The sequence below is a fragment of the Zonotrichia albicollis genome, chromosome 7 (genome assembly GCF_047830755.1).
Source record: "Zonotrichia albicollis isolate bZonAlb1 chromosome 7, bZonAlb1.hap1, whole genome shotgun sequence".
In the NCBI taxonomy this organism is placed as follows: domain Eukaryota; kingdom Metazoa; phylum Chordata; class Aves; order Passeriformes; family Passerellidae; genus Zonotrichia; species Zonotrichia albicollis.
Window position 1 is genome coordinate 32,342,163 of NC_133825.1, and position 18,987 is coordinate 32,361,149.

The following is an 18,987-nucleotide window of genomic DNA, read 5'->3' on the forward strand; positions in this document are numbered from 1 at the left end:
ATGTGCCCATATAAACCATATATTATATGCAAACTCTGTCTCCTCTGCTGCAGATAGTCATGAACAGTTCCCTAGATTCAGAAGTACTCACAATACTTATTATGTTGCAGCCATAATGACTCAGTGTTTCATTAAAAGTAACTACAAGCAGCCACTTAAAACTGTGGCAACAAAGAGTCGAAGCTCATACACCCCAAAAAAAGTACTGTTCAATCAACATAGCCAATAGAAAATCTTATGTGCAATGCAGAAAGAAGGGTAAGTATTGCAATAATTATCTTGGACAGAAGATACCTTTTTCCTAATGGCATAACAAAGAAATTATGCTTTGGATGTGCCCACTGGCTATACTGAAGAGTGACTAGAAGGGGTAGAGCATCCTGCTTGCCTTACATGACCAGGCTCAGTAAAATCAAACATTTAAAAACACTTACATAGTCATGTCCTGATAATAAGCTCATGGCACTTAAAAATAATTTCGTCTTAAAGTAACAACAGAATAACATTTAACCATATATCCTACACATATTATGGGATGCACATCAATACATATCTTACACAGCTTTATCTTACAAAACAACACACTGGAGTGATGTTTTTGGAGCCACTTTCCCCTCCAAGATAAGATCTCAGGCATCTGTCATCTATCTTGCTCCTATCAAGCTAAGGAGTCTGACAGTGTGAAAGAGAAAACCGACTGTAGCTTCCATTTCGTTTGACCTGTAAAGAGAGTCTGCAAAACACCAGAGTTCTAATGTTTCAGGAGTGACTATCAATGACAGGCATAAAAAACATTTTCTACTGGTCACATCATCACATGTATCACCCAATTTTGAAATGAAAGAAATCCCAGTATCTCCAAGTTTATCAAAACGGAGTTACATGGAGCAACATACCTTTGAGATGTTACTGGAGCGGCTCACGGAATGCCCCAAAGCCTTCTCGTTCTGAAAGAGCAAGAACAGGATCACTGCAGCAACAAGTCACAGCTATGAAAATACTTAAAAGTTGGCATTAGAAATCAAATTCCATGGAGACAGTCTTACAGCTGGGGGCTTTTAATGACATTGCTTCTATTGACATCAGCCTGATTTACAATAATCACTGAATTGCTTTGTCTGCTTAACAAGATATTACCTTGCAGAATACCACATAGGCAACACATGTACAAACTGACAAATACTAAAACAGTTATTTCTTTTTTCTGAGGGTACTGTAAAGGCCTTTTCTCAGATGGCATCAATTTCAGAAAGGATACTTCTCAGTATCATGAAGACCTGCTTCATCTAAAACAGACAAACACACAAAGACCCTCAAAAATAAGGACATAATACTTATGCAAAGGCTAATGTTGAACAGGACTACTGCCAGAACCTGTATGCTAAGAACTGGCTCCAATCATAAGGGACAGCCTAGCTGATTTCATCAAAGGCACTGTAACCATAGCAACAGGGCAAAAAAAATTTCATTGAAGCTACAGGAGACAGGAGGAAGAAAAAAGGGGGCAGGAACATGTTCTGAAGCTATGACGAAAAGAGACCAACACCGGTTGGCGAGCACAAAGACTTGCCACTGCCTGTGTGAGGTGTGGGGGAAGCAGGCTGTGCTTGGCCTTCTAGGGATGTGTGGGAAGCAAACAGAGCAAGGCTACATGCAACAAGGGAAAATGACAGCAGAGAGTGAAACCCTTGGGTGAGAAGTCTCCCTGAAGCAAGACAGGTGACAGTCTCAAATCCAGCCCAAGGTGCCAAAGACAAGGATGAAATTAAACAGAGCAGAGGTTTCTTCATGTTAACTCAATTCCCCCCCACCAAAACTCCTGTCTAGCTGAAGAAGATGCTTGCAAGGGAGCATGACTGAATTTACACAGGCACCTGCACTGAAAAGGATGTGCTGAAATTCAATAAGCATCACAGGCTGGAAGACAAGACCTGTATTTGTACAACACAGTAGATGATGCAGAGTAAACAGACTTTTAGCTGCTGCCACAGAAACTTGTCTCTCTGCCTCTGCTCCCAGAACTGATTTTATCTGATAGATGCCAGGAGCCTCCAAGAGACAGATGCACATATTATCTTTATTCATCTACTGTTGGAAACATATCTATCAGAGGTTTCAGTCAGCAGATGACTCCAAACTATTGGTTTTGTTATTGAAAAAACAACCATTTTAAAACAAAATTACAATCTTGAAAAGTATTCCCATAAGGGCTACAGAATGCATGCACACATAAATTTAGGAATCTGTGATATTCCTAATGGACTCCTAAGCACCTAAGTGCTTTTTAACATCTCTGTTTCTTAGCCACACAATGCAGGTACATCCATAACATCAACAGGAGATTCACAATAGTAGATTTTAATAGCAGGCACAATCAATGAGGAACAGAAACATCAAACAGATAAAAACTATTTAAAAGGCAAACAAACAAATCTCACTTTTCACTCTATATCCATCACCAGTACATCAGTCCTGGGATCTTATAGAATTATGCACAAATTAACAGAGACATGGGAATGGCAAGGCTAAACTCTCATGGTACTCTCAACAAATAAAAATCTTCAGACTATTTCTAGTATGTTCCCACTGCACAGTAAGACATATTCTGGCTGTTAATCAGAGCTCCAAATAAGCTCTCCTTCCCTCATGCAAAAGCATTGTGCTTTGCACTTGAATGAAAGATCAAGACAAAAGCAACATCTGCAAGCAAGGACCCTGCAATTATCACCAGTTAAAGTAAGTGTCACTCTCCTTTAGCAATTCAGTTTTTCTGTATGGAATAATGGGAATCCTGCCTTTTGAAGGCATCCTCCCCGACCAGAACCACCTGGCAGATGTTTAAAAAACAAACAAACAAACTCCACCCAGATAGGAAAAAATTACAAGTGAAGCTTGCTACTCCTCCTGAGCCATTCACCAGCAGATGCTGCTCTGAGGTCCATAGCAGCTAGCGTGGCTCCAGAAAAATGACTGAAAACCAGAAAAATTGCCACCCAGTCCTCTGGATGCACTTGCTTGCAATGGCCAGAATCCTCCTCCCAGCTTTCCTTTCTTTTTCTACCTTCGCCTTGAATTTGCTCCCAACTGTGAGTGACAGAGCTGCCTTTTTCCTTCACCAGCTGCTTCAGCTCACATCTGCCTTTCTTCAGGGCTCTAAACTTTGCCTTCTCCACCTTGCCTGGCTCACTTTCCCTTCTGCCACCATTCCTCAGCTGCATGACATCTCTCAAGGCCTTTTCAGTTCAGATATCTAGAAGATGATAACTCCCTTCTGTCCTTTCTTTTGCCTCAGTCTTTCATATATTCAGCATTTCAAGTTATTTTAGCCTTGCTTCCCTACTCTACTGTATCCATTTTCCACTAAGCACAACAGCTACATAGCTCACACAGCCAAACCCAGAATTCCTGTGAACCCCAACACATCAGTTCCTACCATGAGCAGCCACAGCAGCCACAGCTGCTCTTGTCCACTCCAAACACCACTGTATCAAACTGACCTTTCTCCAAACTTAGCTGCAGACTTACTGCAGCATCAGCAAGTGGGCACCCGAAAGAAATACAACTTAAGTATCTTGGCCAGATGAAAGGTTAACAATATATCAGTAAAATAATTTGGTTTTGTATTTCCAACACTCTGCTTTCTAGTCCTTAAGGCAGGCAAATAGAAGGCAACAGAAGAAGAAGATTCATAGCTTGTGCAACTATCTTCTGGTTACAACTGTGACTACACACCTAAATCCAGTCCTATGATTAATGTTAAACCCATCTTTTATCTCTGCTCATAGACCTGCAGAAGAAACTGCAAGCCAGATCCCAATGGGTTAGCAAGATGACTTTTATTCTCTTTCCATCTGGGAAAGGAGGACAGAGGGCACCAGAGGATGGTATTCCTTGCCTCCTGAACTCTTCATTCTTTAACACACCAGTGACCTGTTAGGGCACTGTATTCCCAATTCTGCAATACAAGTTCTGTTTTACATTATCTTACAAAGTATCATGGGTTAAGAGCTTTATCTGAAGATAGGCATTTTCCATCTAAAATCCCAGTAACAAAGAGCAGAGACTTTTTTTTGAGGACTGTGTTACTGCAAAGCCACAGAGAGAGACATCCCTACAAGGCAAGTACTAATGTCTCACCCCAAAAGAGACAGAAAACCAAACCATGTCAGACTGGCGAGAGCACTGACAACTTGTGGCTTTCTACGTGGACTCTGAACTGCATTTTAATTTTATTTTGTGCATTACAATTCCATTTTATAATGACAGATTAAGCATGAGATTGATATCTAGCAAAATACTTACTGTTATCAACAATTCATGTCAGTAAATTTTAACAAAGTCTTCTGGGTAAATGGTTGCTTTTCTTAATAAAAAACTTTGCAGAAGAGAAGAAATAAGTAACAACTGCTCTGATTCATACAGCAATCTTGCTGTATGAATGATCTAAATTAATCATTCTTAGATCTGATGAGAATTACAGAATGGAGCACAGAATGGCACTGCTTGGAATGGTGAGGTGCTGAAGTACTGAGTAGCTGATCCATGCAGGGCAAAGCAGCAAATCAGAAGTGAAACTCTGTTCTTCCATTGAGTCTCACAGCCAGAGCATGAATGCATCACTGTTCTACAAACATGCAGTTGTACACACCCAGGTATTGTTTCGGGTTTCATGACTGGGTCAAATTTCCTGACAACTTCTTCCAAGAATTTCTGCAAATCTTGCTCTGCAACCTGAACAATTTATATTAAAAAGAACATATGCTTTTAGTCTGGGAAGAGGAAATTGCACTTGCTGATAATACTGGCAAGTGCACTTAATTGTCTGAAGTAGATAGAATGAGAGGAAAGAAATGGGAGAACACTTTTGTTTGCAATTATTTCCTTCACCTGTCAAAACCAATGGATTGTTAAGTTACAAAAGCTTTGTCAGAACTACATCTTGTCACTGACAGAACTTGACATATAATTACTCAAGTAAGAAATGGTACTTTGCATCTGATCATCTGACTATGACCTTTATTTCTTTGTAGTTACCACATCATTGTGGAAGAGCAATAACTATCATCAAGGTTCATCAATGATTTTTTACACATAGCTAGAAGAGAAATGAAATTAAAAGTAATGCCATACAAGAGTAATGCCTGGTCAAAAAACATTCATGGCATCTATGCTTAGCATCTCTGCTCTTGTGGAGTACTAACTTAAAATACTTGTGCAGTGTTTACTTGACACTTGAAAGAAAAAGGGTGATGGAAATCACATCACCTATTTCCTTTTTTTTTTGCTTTTCTGGAGACACAGTATCAATATTGAGATAGAAATCCAAATCATGCCCCTTGCATCTAGTCCAGTATCTTCTGTTACTGGATAATCCCACTTGATTCATAGCAACCAGCAATTCATGGCTAAGTGCAGAAAACCAATGTAAGATTTCAGATGTATCATAAGGGAAAATCTATAGCAAGTTCACTGTGGATAATTCAGAGAGGTCTCTAACTTGTTTATTCATATTCATATTAAGCCACTTCACATAGTGGGAGACAAATGCAGAAAAACAACCTGAAGGCAAAAGATAAGCCTGAAAGTAAAACATAGGAGAATTAACAAGCTTTATTCCAGGCACTGAACTTACAGCTGTGCCTGAAATCATCAGCCACAGAAATAAAACCATGAGCCCATACAGTTCTAACAGAAAAGAGTGGCCAACAAAAGCAGAAAACAACAAACAGACCAAATGGCTCCAGTGGCAAAGTTCAAGGAACTGAGGAATTCAAAAACCGGCCATGGCCCTCGGGGGTTTGGAGAGGCAGGTCAAGGAGACTAGCAGACCACAAACAAGAAATAGAACTGAGAAGAACAAGGCAAACACAGCAGAGTGCAGAAGTTAAACAGGAATCTCTCGCCCATGTCTGCACCCAGTGTGGACAGAAGCACCATGCACTCCATCTCCCCCTGCCTGAGGAGCAGCTCTCACAACATCCATGGATGTGCAGACTCGTCAGGCACAGGTCCCTACATGGAACAGATACGGCTACTTGTTGTGCACTGTTCTGCGCCTGGCTTTGCCAGTTTGGTCCTAGGACTATGAGAGAGATACAATGCCTGGAATCTTTCTTGCCTCCAGCCAGATGGTGGATAAGGTGACAATAGCATTCTCTCCAAAAAGGCCCTCTTCTCCATGGCTTTGTTCAACGTACCATTTTTCTGGGGTTTGCATTGCTTAGCTTTACTTGCAAACACTCTGCAAAGTGCCTCCTATCATGGATACCCTGCATCTCAGCTGCTAGTACAAAATGGACACCTGACTTCCATCTCCCTTCTTTAACCGTCTGAGCTAGAAGATGATATATGTGTTTTCCTCTTGATGACCAAAGGCTGCCTTACCTGGAAGCACAAATTTTTATTTCTGTACAAGACCATCAGTCTGGTACATGTCACTAAAAATGTATCAATCAATTTGCACACTTTCTACATGCATGTGCCCTGGGCCCAATTTCAAACAAAGAAAGTAGACTACAAAGTTTGGCACCCACCATGTTTTACTGATGTTCTTATCTTGCTGTTGCCAGACAACCTGCCTAAAATCGATGCACGACTTTATGTGATGCAACACAAAAAAATGAATCCTTCCCTCAGGGAACAAATTATATGAACTACAAAAGACGTGATCCAAAAATACACACCTTTCTTGATAATGGAAGCAGTACACGTTAAGCTTACAGCGAAAATGCCATTTCAAACAATTTTGTGTATTTAACAGCAGAAGAAAAGAGACAGGCGCTGAGGAAGTCTGCAATTATAAACACATTAAGAGGAATAACAGTCTATCTTTTACAAAGTAATTGCATTTAATGCAACTGCTGGAATTCTCATGGTACACTAAACATGTCAATATGCCAAATCAATTGACTATTTTAAACATTCACCGATTAAAAAACCCTCCAGGCAACTGGTAACTTGGAATTTCTCAAGCTACCAGCGGGCAAGAGGAAGCCTGCATCCTGGAGAGCCTGAGATAGAGCTGGCCTTGAGCTCCCCGTGTCTGCAGGGCCCTGCAGGTGTCAGGCCATGTTTTGGCACCTGCTCCTGCCATCACTGCCTCTGCTCATCTAATATGGTCCACAAAGCTGCTTTTATCTTCAACTCCTACCACCACAGCATACTGCTAAAACAGGGAATTAATCTCCTAGCCAAGCTAACAAAGGCCTCCTCAGTCTAAAATCAGATTCAGAACAACACCAGAAAACTGTTTATTTCCCAAATAAATATTGATACTTCAAGTAGTTTCTATATTGCTCAAAGACTTGACCTTCTTTTCCTCCCTTTACATCTTAATGTAACATGATTGCTTATTAACCTATTTCTGACTGCATGGACCATAAGGGCAAACAATGTTCCCTAGAGAAATTGGAGAGATCACTTCCCAAATGATGCTGGGAAAGTGCTCAGGGCATTTTTGTTACCATTTAACGTGATATGGCTGAAAGCACATGACAAAAGAACTCTTGAAAGAGCACTTGTAGACATTATACACATTTAGCAATACCTAATCAGTACAGACCAGCTTGCTTTTTCCTGAAATTTTATCTTTGCATTTTTATTAGTGCAGTCAGCAAAATATTCTGCCTGAAGCATTTCAAACTTGGCGTTGAACAATCACAAAAATTTAGGCAAATCATCAACTAGGGCCTACATTTGCCATTAAACTCACTGAGCCAAACACTGGTTACACTGAGATTCTTGTAAGACTCTAAATTGTGATGTTCTAGAGAGTTTTATTCATGTTACATTTCTAGCAACATTTGTTTCTAAGTTCAGACAACTCACTACAAATAGGGTCTTAGAAAAGCAAAATATTCAGCCATCCTTAAAGAAGACTGCTCTGGGAAAAAAATATTATTCACACCTAAGGGAAAATGTACTTTTTATTTAAAAGATAGAGCATTTGAACTGCAAAATGAGAATCTTTTAAAGCATAAATGAGCTAATAAAAATTTTTATTAAATGACTCTTCAGAGTTCCTGACTAATTATCCAGTAAATTCCAAACATGTTGACTGACTATATACCACAAAAAATTTGAAGAACATGCATGCATGTGTGAATGCCCACATTTACATACTTTTCTGCTCTTTAAATTAAAAAAGTTCCACTCCCCTTCTCCTCAGAAAAACCCCTACAAAACTAGAGAAAGCACATATACAGCCATCTATCTTCTCTGTTTCCCCAAAACTCACACCCTGATACCAGAAACAAATGGCAAAAGCCCCTTGAGATGTAGCAGGCTACCCTAACCAGTAACCCAAGAGCATTTTATATAATTTTGTCAAGAAAGCACAGTTCTCACACAAGGCCTCTCCTGATGCTAGTGTGAGTCCATAGTGGGCTACCTGGGGCACCATTCATGGGCACCGACTGGTGTTCTGCACTGTTTGGTGCTGCGAGCATTTAAAGTCACTGCAGTCCTGCAGGACAGTGCATGACAAGAACCTGATAAGGCAGGGCTTTGAAACACCTGGCTGCACCCCAGCCTCCTATGCCACTGTTAAGCACACCCTCCCACAGCCTGGCTCAGCAGAACACTTCTGCAACTGTGAAATTCAGGGCTTCCTGCAGAAATTCAGAGCTGAAGAAGCCAAGGTATGATATCTCCTGCTTTTACACGTCTGTCTGTCAGGGCCATTCTGCTTGCTCACAGTTGTGTGTGAACAACTGTGACTCGAGATCATTGGTCATTTCTCTGACCAAGAAATCCTGTGATTTGCACAGTGCTAGAGGCTGCAAAAGCACACAGGATTTAACACACTCTAAATGTACTTCCTGCCATCTGGGCACACTGCTGGCTCAAAGACTCTGACTGAGTCACTACAACACCCTGACCGGAAGAAAAGTATTTCAATAGCTACAAGTGGTAGTAGGTAGTTTTAAAAACACTAATTTACCTTAAGGCATGAGAAACAGAGATGAAACAAATTGCACTAAGAGTCAGCTAGAAAAACATGTTTGCCTTTGCACATGGAAATCTACATTTACTACACAATCAGCTGGGAGAAGCAGGAACACATCTTAAAGAACCCCTGTGCAGGAAGGGACAGCTGTGCAGTGCTTACACTGTGCAACACTGAAGCCAATGAAGCCCTGTTGGCTAAATTAAACAGGGATGACCCAGCACAGCAGGGCCATCAATCTGCAGGCCAGCATACAGTAAAAGGAAAAGAAAAAAATATTTTTCTTGAGCAGGTGGTGTGGATACAGAGTATGGTGCCTGAAGCTGGAAAGGGGATGCTCCACGTGGGCAGCCTCCAAACCTGAAAACCTAGAAGACGGCAGAAGACTGTCTGAGGCAATTGGATGGGAGACTTACAAAACCTACCAGCTGAAGAGAAGGAGAGCACTGCCCTTCACCCATTTGGGGAACTCAGCACACACACTGTCTAATAAGGAGGGCTGAGGCTTCTGTGTGTCTGAATGAGCCAAATGCCAGCAGCTGCGTAAGAACTAAATTTACCACTACAGTCCCAGGAACGCCTGCATTTCCTGCTAAAATAAAATCTCTGGGCCATTAGCCTATTGAAACAGAAGCTTTTCCACTTAACTGAAGACATTTACTCATTCTCTTTCTGCAACTCTCATGCTCCAGTTCCAGTGAAATCCTGCTCAGTCTCGGAGTTTTTTATGGAAACACACATGCATCAGCTCAAAAGTACTGATATTATGCAAGCAGTATTAAGCAATTCACTTCTTTGGGTTCCTCTGTCTCACTCATTTATTCCTACGAAACAGAAAAGGAACTGCAGCTGTGGAGTGTGCTGGCTGACCTACTGGGGACAGTGCTGCATTCCTGCACTGACACAGCATTTTGTAAAGTTTACTTCCCAAGAGGAAAAGGTTATAACTAAGCCTCATACTCACATTAAATCTCCTGCTCTTTATTTATCTAAAGCTTTGACTGAGGACTTTTTTTGCCACAGGAAATTGCATCAAAGTTATCAGGAAAACTGTATTAACTTATACAATTTGACTTTTGTCAAATTGACTTTAAATTGACCTCCACCAAACCTAGATTTTAAAAACTCAGTTTCCATCTTTTCTATGCTCACTGCTCTACACATTCATTATCTGCAGAAATCACACTAGCAATCTGTGAAATCTGCAACTGGTTTAGAAAACAATGCATATTATTAAAACACATTTTTTAATTTTTTGAATTAACTTTTAAAACATCACAAAGAACCACTGAACAATTAAAGGCCTTTTTGTATACTTGCTACAAACATATATAATCATACCTTTAAGGGAGGCTGTTTTCTCTTAGTCTTTACACCTCTAATTGAGTGAAAAGCTGAAACAATAAAAGAGGAGCTTCACCACTGGTACTAGAATCCAGCAGAGAAGATTTCCTTTGGGGGTAGGATCCTCAGTTTGCAAGCTTTTATACCTGGAACATCACACCAATTACATGCTTACTGATCCTTTTAAAACAAAGTTCTGATCCAGAACTGAAACTTCTCAGTCCACACACCCCAAAAAACCTATTTCTGATTCCTCTTAGTTTTAAAAACACAAAAAAACCCATCATCCCTGAACATAAGTACCATTCTTCCAGTGTGAAATGACTGCTGAAGCATCTTCCTAGAGATTGAAGAAAAGTAACAACTGCTTCGGAAATCCATTTTTCTTAAAAGCCAAATCCCAGGCAAACAATATTACTTATCTGGACATTACAAAATGGAACAAAAATCTCTCTTAGATTTTAGTTTTAAAGGGGCCCTTCAGAAGGCAGCCAGCAAGAAAAAAAATATGCAAAGCATTCTCTAAAAGACAAAACAGATGATTTGGCACAACAAGCACTGTGGGAAAAGGCAGGGGGAAGGATTAGATGCTGCTGAGCTGCATCCTGCAAGTGCAGGCAGTGAGAGTGATCAGACAGTACCATGGGATAAGGATGCAACCTACATGAACAACTGGACTGGGCTCTGAAATACAGAGACTTAAATGTACAAGAACTCAAACCAGAACGTTGTAGCCCACATTCACACTCTGCTATATTTAAAATTCAGAGGTTTTGTGCTTCAATACAAAGATACCAAACAGGAGTGAGATTGATGTGAATTTGCAAGGAAAAGCTAAGGGTTAGATACATTTACCATCTTTTGCATTTTAACTCTTTGTTTTCCTTTCATCTTTTCTTACACATATGTGCTATGCTTTGAGGAATGCCTGTTTTCACAGGCATCTAGGAGGAAATTCATAGATGAGATTAAATGATTTTTTAGGTCAGGCAAGACCTGAGACTGGCGAGCAGGGATTCCTGCAACAAAACAAGCATCATGAACAATGGGAATCAACCCAAAGGAAAATGCATTTACAAGTGATCAAAAGGTAACAGTTCACCCTGCAGTTATGACAGTTTCCTACTACCCTTGCAGTTCAAGTTTTAATAATCCTCCAAACAGGGAGATAGAGGTATTTAAATATCAGGTCTAGAAAAATTCTGTGAGTCTTTGGATATACTCCCTGTAGGCTTCCCTTGTTTAATGTGTACAAGTGAAGAAAATATCTCATCTCCAGTGAAAAGTTGCTGGGGCAAACCTCTTCCAGTCACTTAAAACTCCAAACTTTAGAATCTCTAAGTAGTGAAATAGCTAGTCTTATCCTGCAGCTAAGAACAAAGTAGCAAAACAGAGAGGTAAATAATAAAAGCTGGAATTCAAAGGAATGAGTGGCCAAATTTCTACAGAGATGCTCAGAAAAGCTGATAGTTTTCTTGAAAGGTTCCTTAACACCATCTGCTGCTAGTACCCAAAATGACAGAACGAATGACATAAAAAAGAGGACATAAAACTGGAAGAGCCTCTCTTAGTACATTGAAGTATTTAGATAACACCCACATTATCCCTGAAAATCAAGCTGTACTACAGGATTGAAACTTTGGTGCACAGTGCATGTGATTTCTTATATAGCACCTTTCCTCCAAAACAGTATTCCGCCTCCAGAGGAAATACTGCAGTTGTTCAGTGTTGAACAGCACTAGGCAGCAGCTCAAGACAAGAGCAGGACAAGATGATACCTGTAAAAGAGACACGATGAGGCCCGTTTGCAATTCACAGCCTCTTTCAAAACACACACCTGGAGTTTGATATCAGTGTCCTGAAGCAGGCAAATGTGGCAGTCACTTGGCAGAAGAGAAACCTGAGGCACAAGGAAGTTCTGCTGCCCTGAGTGAAATTCACCCCTGTTTGTACAACTGCTGCATGCAGAGTTGCTCAGTGTCACAGCCAGCAGCTGTGTCCTGTTACAGGCACGTGGCTGAACAGCGTGTGTGGCTTGCCCAGGATGAGTTTCATGTACACTGAAACCATGCCAAAGCAAGAGCTCTCCCCTCCATTCTTCTTGGTTGCAGAATGTAAATCTCCAAGCTGGATCTTGTGAGGGCATTGATTTTCACATGGAGTCTCAGAGCTCAGGATCTGCTTTAGGAGCTGCCTCCCAGAGCCCACCACCTGGCAAAACACTGAATGCTTCTCAGTAACTGCTTCCTCTAATGATGCATTGCATTCCACCAATCTCATTTCACTGCTGAAACTTTTTTATTTTGTCCCCACCACTTGTAAATTTCATCTCAAATTGTCACTGCACTTTCTTGGCTGTATAATGACTTTTAGTTCTCTAAGCATATGGTCCACAAGCATGCAGAAGGTGCTTCACAATGTCCTCATTCCCCTGCACATGGAAGCAAGGAAACTGAGGGTGATGCAAACTGGTATATGTTGAAAGATGCCTAATTTGTTTTATGGTTTTCTGTTTGTTTTGTGCTGGAGTTTTGGTTTTGTTTGCTTTTTTGCTGTTGTTTCTTCTTTTTTTTTTTGTTTTTTTTTTTTTTTTCTTGCAAGTGAGGCCCCACAGCATAAGAAATCTAGAAGCTTGCCCAAGAAAGTTAGGCTTCCTCTAGGTGCTTGGATATTTAAGTTTTTCCAACCTTTGACACATTCAGAAACCCTGCTGCCTGTGCTCCCAAGCACATGGGCATAACTGGAGCATAGCAGTGTAACTGAAGTAAGAAGATTACATTGCAGGAGGGGCATGTTTTGGTGCAAGACTAGAGGCTTATGGAGATTAAAAAACATTTTGCTTCCTAAAGTGACAGGGTGAAACCAGGAAAGCCCACACATAAACACTGCCTATAGGTGAGCATTGCTTTGTATCCTTCAGCAGCAGATACAGTGAGGAGAACAGCCAGTGAGCCAGTGACCACATCAAGTGCATCTTCAGCCACCACCACTGTCCCCAGTACCTCTTAACCCACATCACATCTGCACTTTGTGTCTCCTTGTGCCTTTTATCGCTCCTGACTCTTCTCAAGATACTGCTCCTCCCATATGAACATGCCCTTTTCTCCTTTCTGCTGCTATCTATATTGTCTTTCTCTGTATCTTTCCCCACCTCTACAATAACTTGGAAATATTTTTTAATTCAATGCAAGAAACAGAATTTGGGATGTTATACAAAGGAGGAGGACTTCCAAATGAAGAATCTAGAATGGATAGAAATATAGTCATCTTCATAAAATCTAATCCTGGGTGCAAAGGGGAACTCCTGTAAGATTTAGAAAATAGGATTGCAATAATTTTTAAATCCAGAAGGATTTTATTTCTCTGCCAGCTAACACTCCTTGGAAGTGGAGCATTAGATTTGGATTCCAGTTCAACATACCCTTCTAACAAATACTTACAGATAGGTGGTTTTATTCCCTGAAAGATATGGAGGTAATCTCACTATACAAGAGTGACAAATACTGAAGGGCCTAGAATGACTGGAACATTCTGTCTGGATGTAATTAAAAATCAGAATACTGTGCCAAATTCAATTGATACTTTCAAGAAAGAAAAATCAGGAGCAGGGCTGTGTACTGCTCAGCAATACAACACATGGCAAAAGGCTGGAACTGATTCAGAAATCTTATAACCCAACACAAGAAAAGATAACTGCAGCAATCAACAAAAGGCACTAAGAGGAAAGGATATTGGTGTAAAAATGAGAGGTTTCAATGGAGTAGAAAGACTGTGAGGCGTATTTATGTCAAATGCATTAAAATGCACACACAGACATATACACTTATATATTACAGCAAAAAACCCTCACAAACTACATTTTGCTTTCATTTAATGGAAAGCATCTGCACTGATAGGGTCAAATCAAGGGCTACAATAAACTAAGACAAAGAAACCCTCTCAAAAGAGAAATCCTTTAAGTGTCATCTCAATTTCAATGACAAGGTAATTTATTTTATTTGTACCACAGACAACAGCAAAGAAGAAAAGCTGGGCTAACCACTGAGGAATGGCTGAGGAATTAGGAGATACACTTTCTGTAGTCAGACCTTCATGGCCTTGGACACTAAACCTTCCCAAAGCTCAGCTGAAAATAAGGGGACAGAGTCAGAGATCACCTCCGAAAAGCACTGACAGGTAAAAGCGGTTCACATCTAAAAATGGTAAAGAAGAAGACAACTTGCAAAAATGCTCGCATTACAATGAGCAGATTCTCTTCCCACTGCTGATCAGGAGCTCATGTTTCCTTCTTGTTAAATTCACACTTCTTGCTATTGCAGATGCTCTGTTTTCATCTCAGAGGTATCTGTGTTCACTCTTCTCTTCCTTTCAGTGAAAAGCATGTTAACATCTTCCCTGGAGTCAGACATGTGAGAAGGCTTCTACTTGTGCTTCTGCAAATCAAAAGCAGCTGCTACATGGCATGGCATGGCAGAAGTGAAAACTCTTCTAGATAAAAAGCAGAAGAGCAAGTAAGGGAAAGGAGGACAGAGCAAATAATAAGCGATATAATCAGCAATACAACTGAGGAAGAAAAAACCAAAATAGATAATCCTCCTCCACCCCTAACTGCTTGTTTTTGTTTTGTTTTTCTAAAGACAGGATGTCTCTTACATTTCTTTTCTGAATTTCAGATGAGATATGTAGGTCTTTTGATGAGAGACAATTTGCACAAACCATTAATGGTTTGAAGCATCATGAAAAACTAGACTGAAGAGCCTGATGCAGAAGCTTTTTCATAGGCTAGGGGAGAGACTACCAGACAGCAAAGGAGAATGCAGAGTTCCTTTCCAACTACCCACCCAAGGAATATTCTTGTCCCTGTTGTACTTTATTTGACTTTGAGATAAATGGGCTGCAGAATGAGACTGTTTAAACATCCATCCTACACCTGCTGCATCTCAGAAATCCTTTCACACAGAAGAACCTCAGCTCCCACCACTAAGTCTCTTCCAGCTGTCATCTGCCATAATATTATTATAATTTCGTAGGATACACAGTTTCTTGATCAAAAGACTGAAATAAAAGACAAAAATCTGCATTTGGACCAGATTATCACTGCATTTACCTAGCTTGATTTTTCAATATGAATTTGGCCTCTGTTCTGTTTGTTTTTTAAAAAGATTGCCTTTCTTGAATTTTCATGTACATTGTCCTAAGCCTGTTCCTCTCCACACAGGACAGCTAAGTACTTTATGCCAGGTAACCAGGAGATAGTCTCAATCTTATCACTAAAAGGGCTTTGCTCCAGTACAGCTGAGGGAGGCAGAAGAAAGGTTTCTTGTAACGAGCTACATTTCTCAGTATCCGTAACACTACAGTTCATTAGGAGGATTTGCATCCTTTTATTTTTAAACCATACTGTGTAGACTAAGGCAACCTTACTGAGAAATCGGCTTGGTCCTGGACCACTCTTCAACTCTTCTTTACATTTAAAACAGCATTTTTGCAGAAGAGAAAATGCCCAATGCCTAATTAAGACCTTGATAGGGCTGTAATTTGTTTAAATGCCACAGGTATGTCATGAAAACAATGGTGCAAAATACCAACACAAAACTCCCTGCCTTGCACAGCCAGTGAAAATCTGCCAACCAAAATAAGCTTTATGGACAGAGATAATTTTTTTTTGTCTGTCTGCTGTGTGTTTGCCATTTAAATACAGGCATTTTGGTAAATCATGAGCCTTCAAAGCAGATCTTGGGCTTACAGCTCTCCTCCCCTTGCAGCCACTAAGAAAAACAGATAGAAAATGTCTTTCAATTGTGAAAATCTTTTCAGTTGAAAAGCTGATGTGGCAATGATGAGGGATTGTCATCACAACCTGTCACCAAAGTTCACAATTTTAAGGCTGTTGAAAACCAACAGGGACAGTTATAAACCACTGTCCCTTAGAAAGCAGCAGGTCCCAAGCTTTGTAAGCAATTTCAGGGATTCTGACTGCAGTTAAACTCTTGGTTCTTAATTTAAGAGCTTCTGTCCAACTGTAATAACTGTACCAGACTGCAGCACAGATGATCACTATGTCAACTCCTATTCTGACCCTTAATTGTAACCTGGGAAATGAGAAGCCAACAGAAGTCAGGAGACTAATTTCACTTGAAACAAGGGATATTTTGAGGGAGAACAACATGCAGTCAGTATTCTCAAAAAGACCAGGGTGGATGTAGGGCCACAACTATGGAAGAGAGAAGTATTAAAAAAGTAAAATATCAGAAGCAGAGTTCCTGAACAATGCAGACAGAAAACAAAGGGATTATTAGTCTAACCAAGATGGCCCAGCCTGGATTTCAAAGTAGAGCTGGTGCTTCAAATAGCCTAAGGTATTACATCTGGTTCTTCAAACTAATCTGACCCCTTTGAGACAGACAAATACTTCCTTGGGGAAGAGTGTTGCTATATTTCAACATCCTAATATTAACTACTGACTGTCAATTGAGATAGAATAAGTACCCCAGCGAGTCATAAAACACTAATTTTCCATTAGACAGCAAGAGAGAAACTGAAGACAAGTAACAGCAACAAAATTAGTAGTTAATAGAAACCAGATGCAATGGTAAAAACTGCCCAAATATTAACTTAATATCAAGAGAAAGAAGTAACAGTGTGTGGTAACCATAGAATGCCCTGAATATGGAGAACAACCAACCAAGTCAGCATAAGGGAGCTTAAATTCATTGGTTTTGAGACTGCTTCCTGTTACGCTAGGCTAAGCTGACATTATATTAGAAAGAGGGAAAAAGAGATCCCTGGACAAGAGAAACAAAAACCCATATTAGCAGCATCTCAGCTGCCCATCAGAAGGTGTAGAAACCAATCTCTGGAAGAACATTTTCTCCCAACACTCTCCTGCTACCTCTCTTTTGAACTGCCACACTGTACCACTGAAGAGCTTCAGATTCCCTTTTAAAAAATAATAACAATAGCAATTAAAAAAATAATGCATCTCCACAGTCTTTGCTAGGACCTAGTTCAAGGACTGTCTAGGAACATGCCAGTTCATCACCAAATTGCCACTTGAAGCATTACTGGCTCTAGTACCCAGAATCCAAACTGCTTGCCACCTTTTAAGCAATGACAATTCAATTTCAATGAGCTCTTATACACAAAAAACCCCGTCCATTACTCAAGATTCAAAATTATGAAATTAGATTAAAATTTATAAAACAAGTGCATGCATCCCCTGTCACAGAAGCTGAGTACACCAGAATACACGATAAAAAAAGTCTGCAGAGGAAGCAAATCTTAAAAAAATACACATTTCAAGCATTACTTAAAATTTGAGTAAGATTAAAAAAAACAAGAAACCTTTATCTACATTATTTTCCTTTCAGTTACTTACAGGACAGACACATGGGAATCTCAATGCAGTGATCACAAAATTACTATTTCTTTTAACATACTCATTGTTTTGGTACCACTGTTTAGATTTTGATTGTCTTACATCTCACAAAGAACTAACAGTATGTTTTATTTGTTGGGTTTTTTTTTTTTTTTGGTTTTTTGGTGGTTTTTTTTTCCCTGGAGGGGTGAGGATGATGATTTGGTTTCTTTTCTGGGTTTGTGTGGTTTTGGTGGTTTAGGGTTGTTTTGGTTTTTTTTTTTTTTGTTTTTTTTTTTTTTCTTTACTGGGACTGAAATTCAAGGTGTTTTTTGTCCACCAAATGAGGCTGCCATTCAGAGAGGCAAGGCTGTCTGATGTTATCACCCAGTCAACAGGCTGAAGACATCGTGTGCTTTGCCAAAAGGCATAATAGAAAAAAAATATGGACGTGACAAGGGGGAAGGGTGTGGTGGGGAAATAATCTAAGTAGTCTGCTGAATTGCTAAACTGAAGAAGTGGGAAAGTCACCCCCTTGCAGTGCTCTTCTACACAACCTCACCTTCTCCAAGCCAATAATGTCTTTGGAGTACATACTATGTTTTTAAGCACTTCTGAACAACATTACAGTACCCTTCTGGTGCCTGCAGTACATCAAAATAAGAGAACTTCGAAGAGACAGCACTGGTGGATATGCTTTGTCCAGCTGTAAGATGAAAGGCTTGAGTTGAGCTCTTCAGATTTCCTCACAGATAAGCTCATAAAGAAAGCACTTGAATAAAAATTCCTGCCAAGCAGAAGACAAAGTTCAGGGCAAGAGTATTTTAATTCATTTCAAGAAGGGCAGCACCCAGTTAATAGAGTCTGAAGTGATACTGGCAGAGAGAACTGTTACCACCTTCAAACCCACTGTGGAACTCTCTTGTGAAAAACTCCATCACTTCAGTTAGAGTAAAAGACGACAAGAAGCTCAGTTTTGCTCCTGAGAGAAGCAAAAGAACTTTAAACATCAGTCTCCAGAGACCTACTTTTCTTTAGCCAATCTGACCCTCTAAACTTTACTTTCTGAGACAACTGGCAGAAGCATTGATTGTTTGACAGCTTGTTCTTGATTATCTCTGTTTAAGTCACAGAAGGTTCCCATACACTTTGTAACAGCCAACAAGCAAATACATTCAGCAGCATTATGTTACATAAGCAGCATTTTCCAGTTACTCGGTGAGCCTTGCAGTTAAGATAATAAAGCAGCACCAGGAAAGTGACTTTCAATCAGTCCCAGTCAGTGATTTTGTCTTTCATTCAAGTATAGCAGACAGATCATAGAATCTAAGAATTATTA

General features: G+C 40.0%; 1 protein-coding gene across 4 annotated transcripts in view; it reads right to left on the reverse strand.

Annotated features, from left to right (window-relative positions):
• MARCHF8 (membrane associated ring-CH-type finger 8) overlaps nt 1-18,987 on the reverse strand; it is an 88,694-nt gene that overhangs the window by 23,248 nt on the left and 46,459 nt on the right. For all 4 annotated transcript variants that reach the window (XM_074544902.1, XM_074544901.1, XM_074544904.1 and 1 more), the window contains one exon: nt 897-947. In XM_074544902.1, the coding sequence (XP_074401003.1) occupies nt 897-947 (51 nt within the window). The remainder of the gene's footprint in view (nt 1-896; nt 948-18,987) is intronic.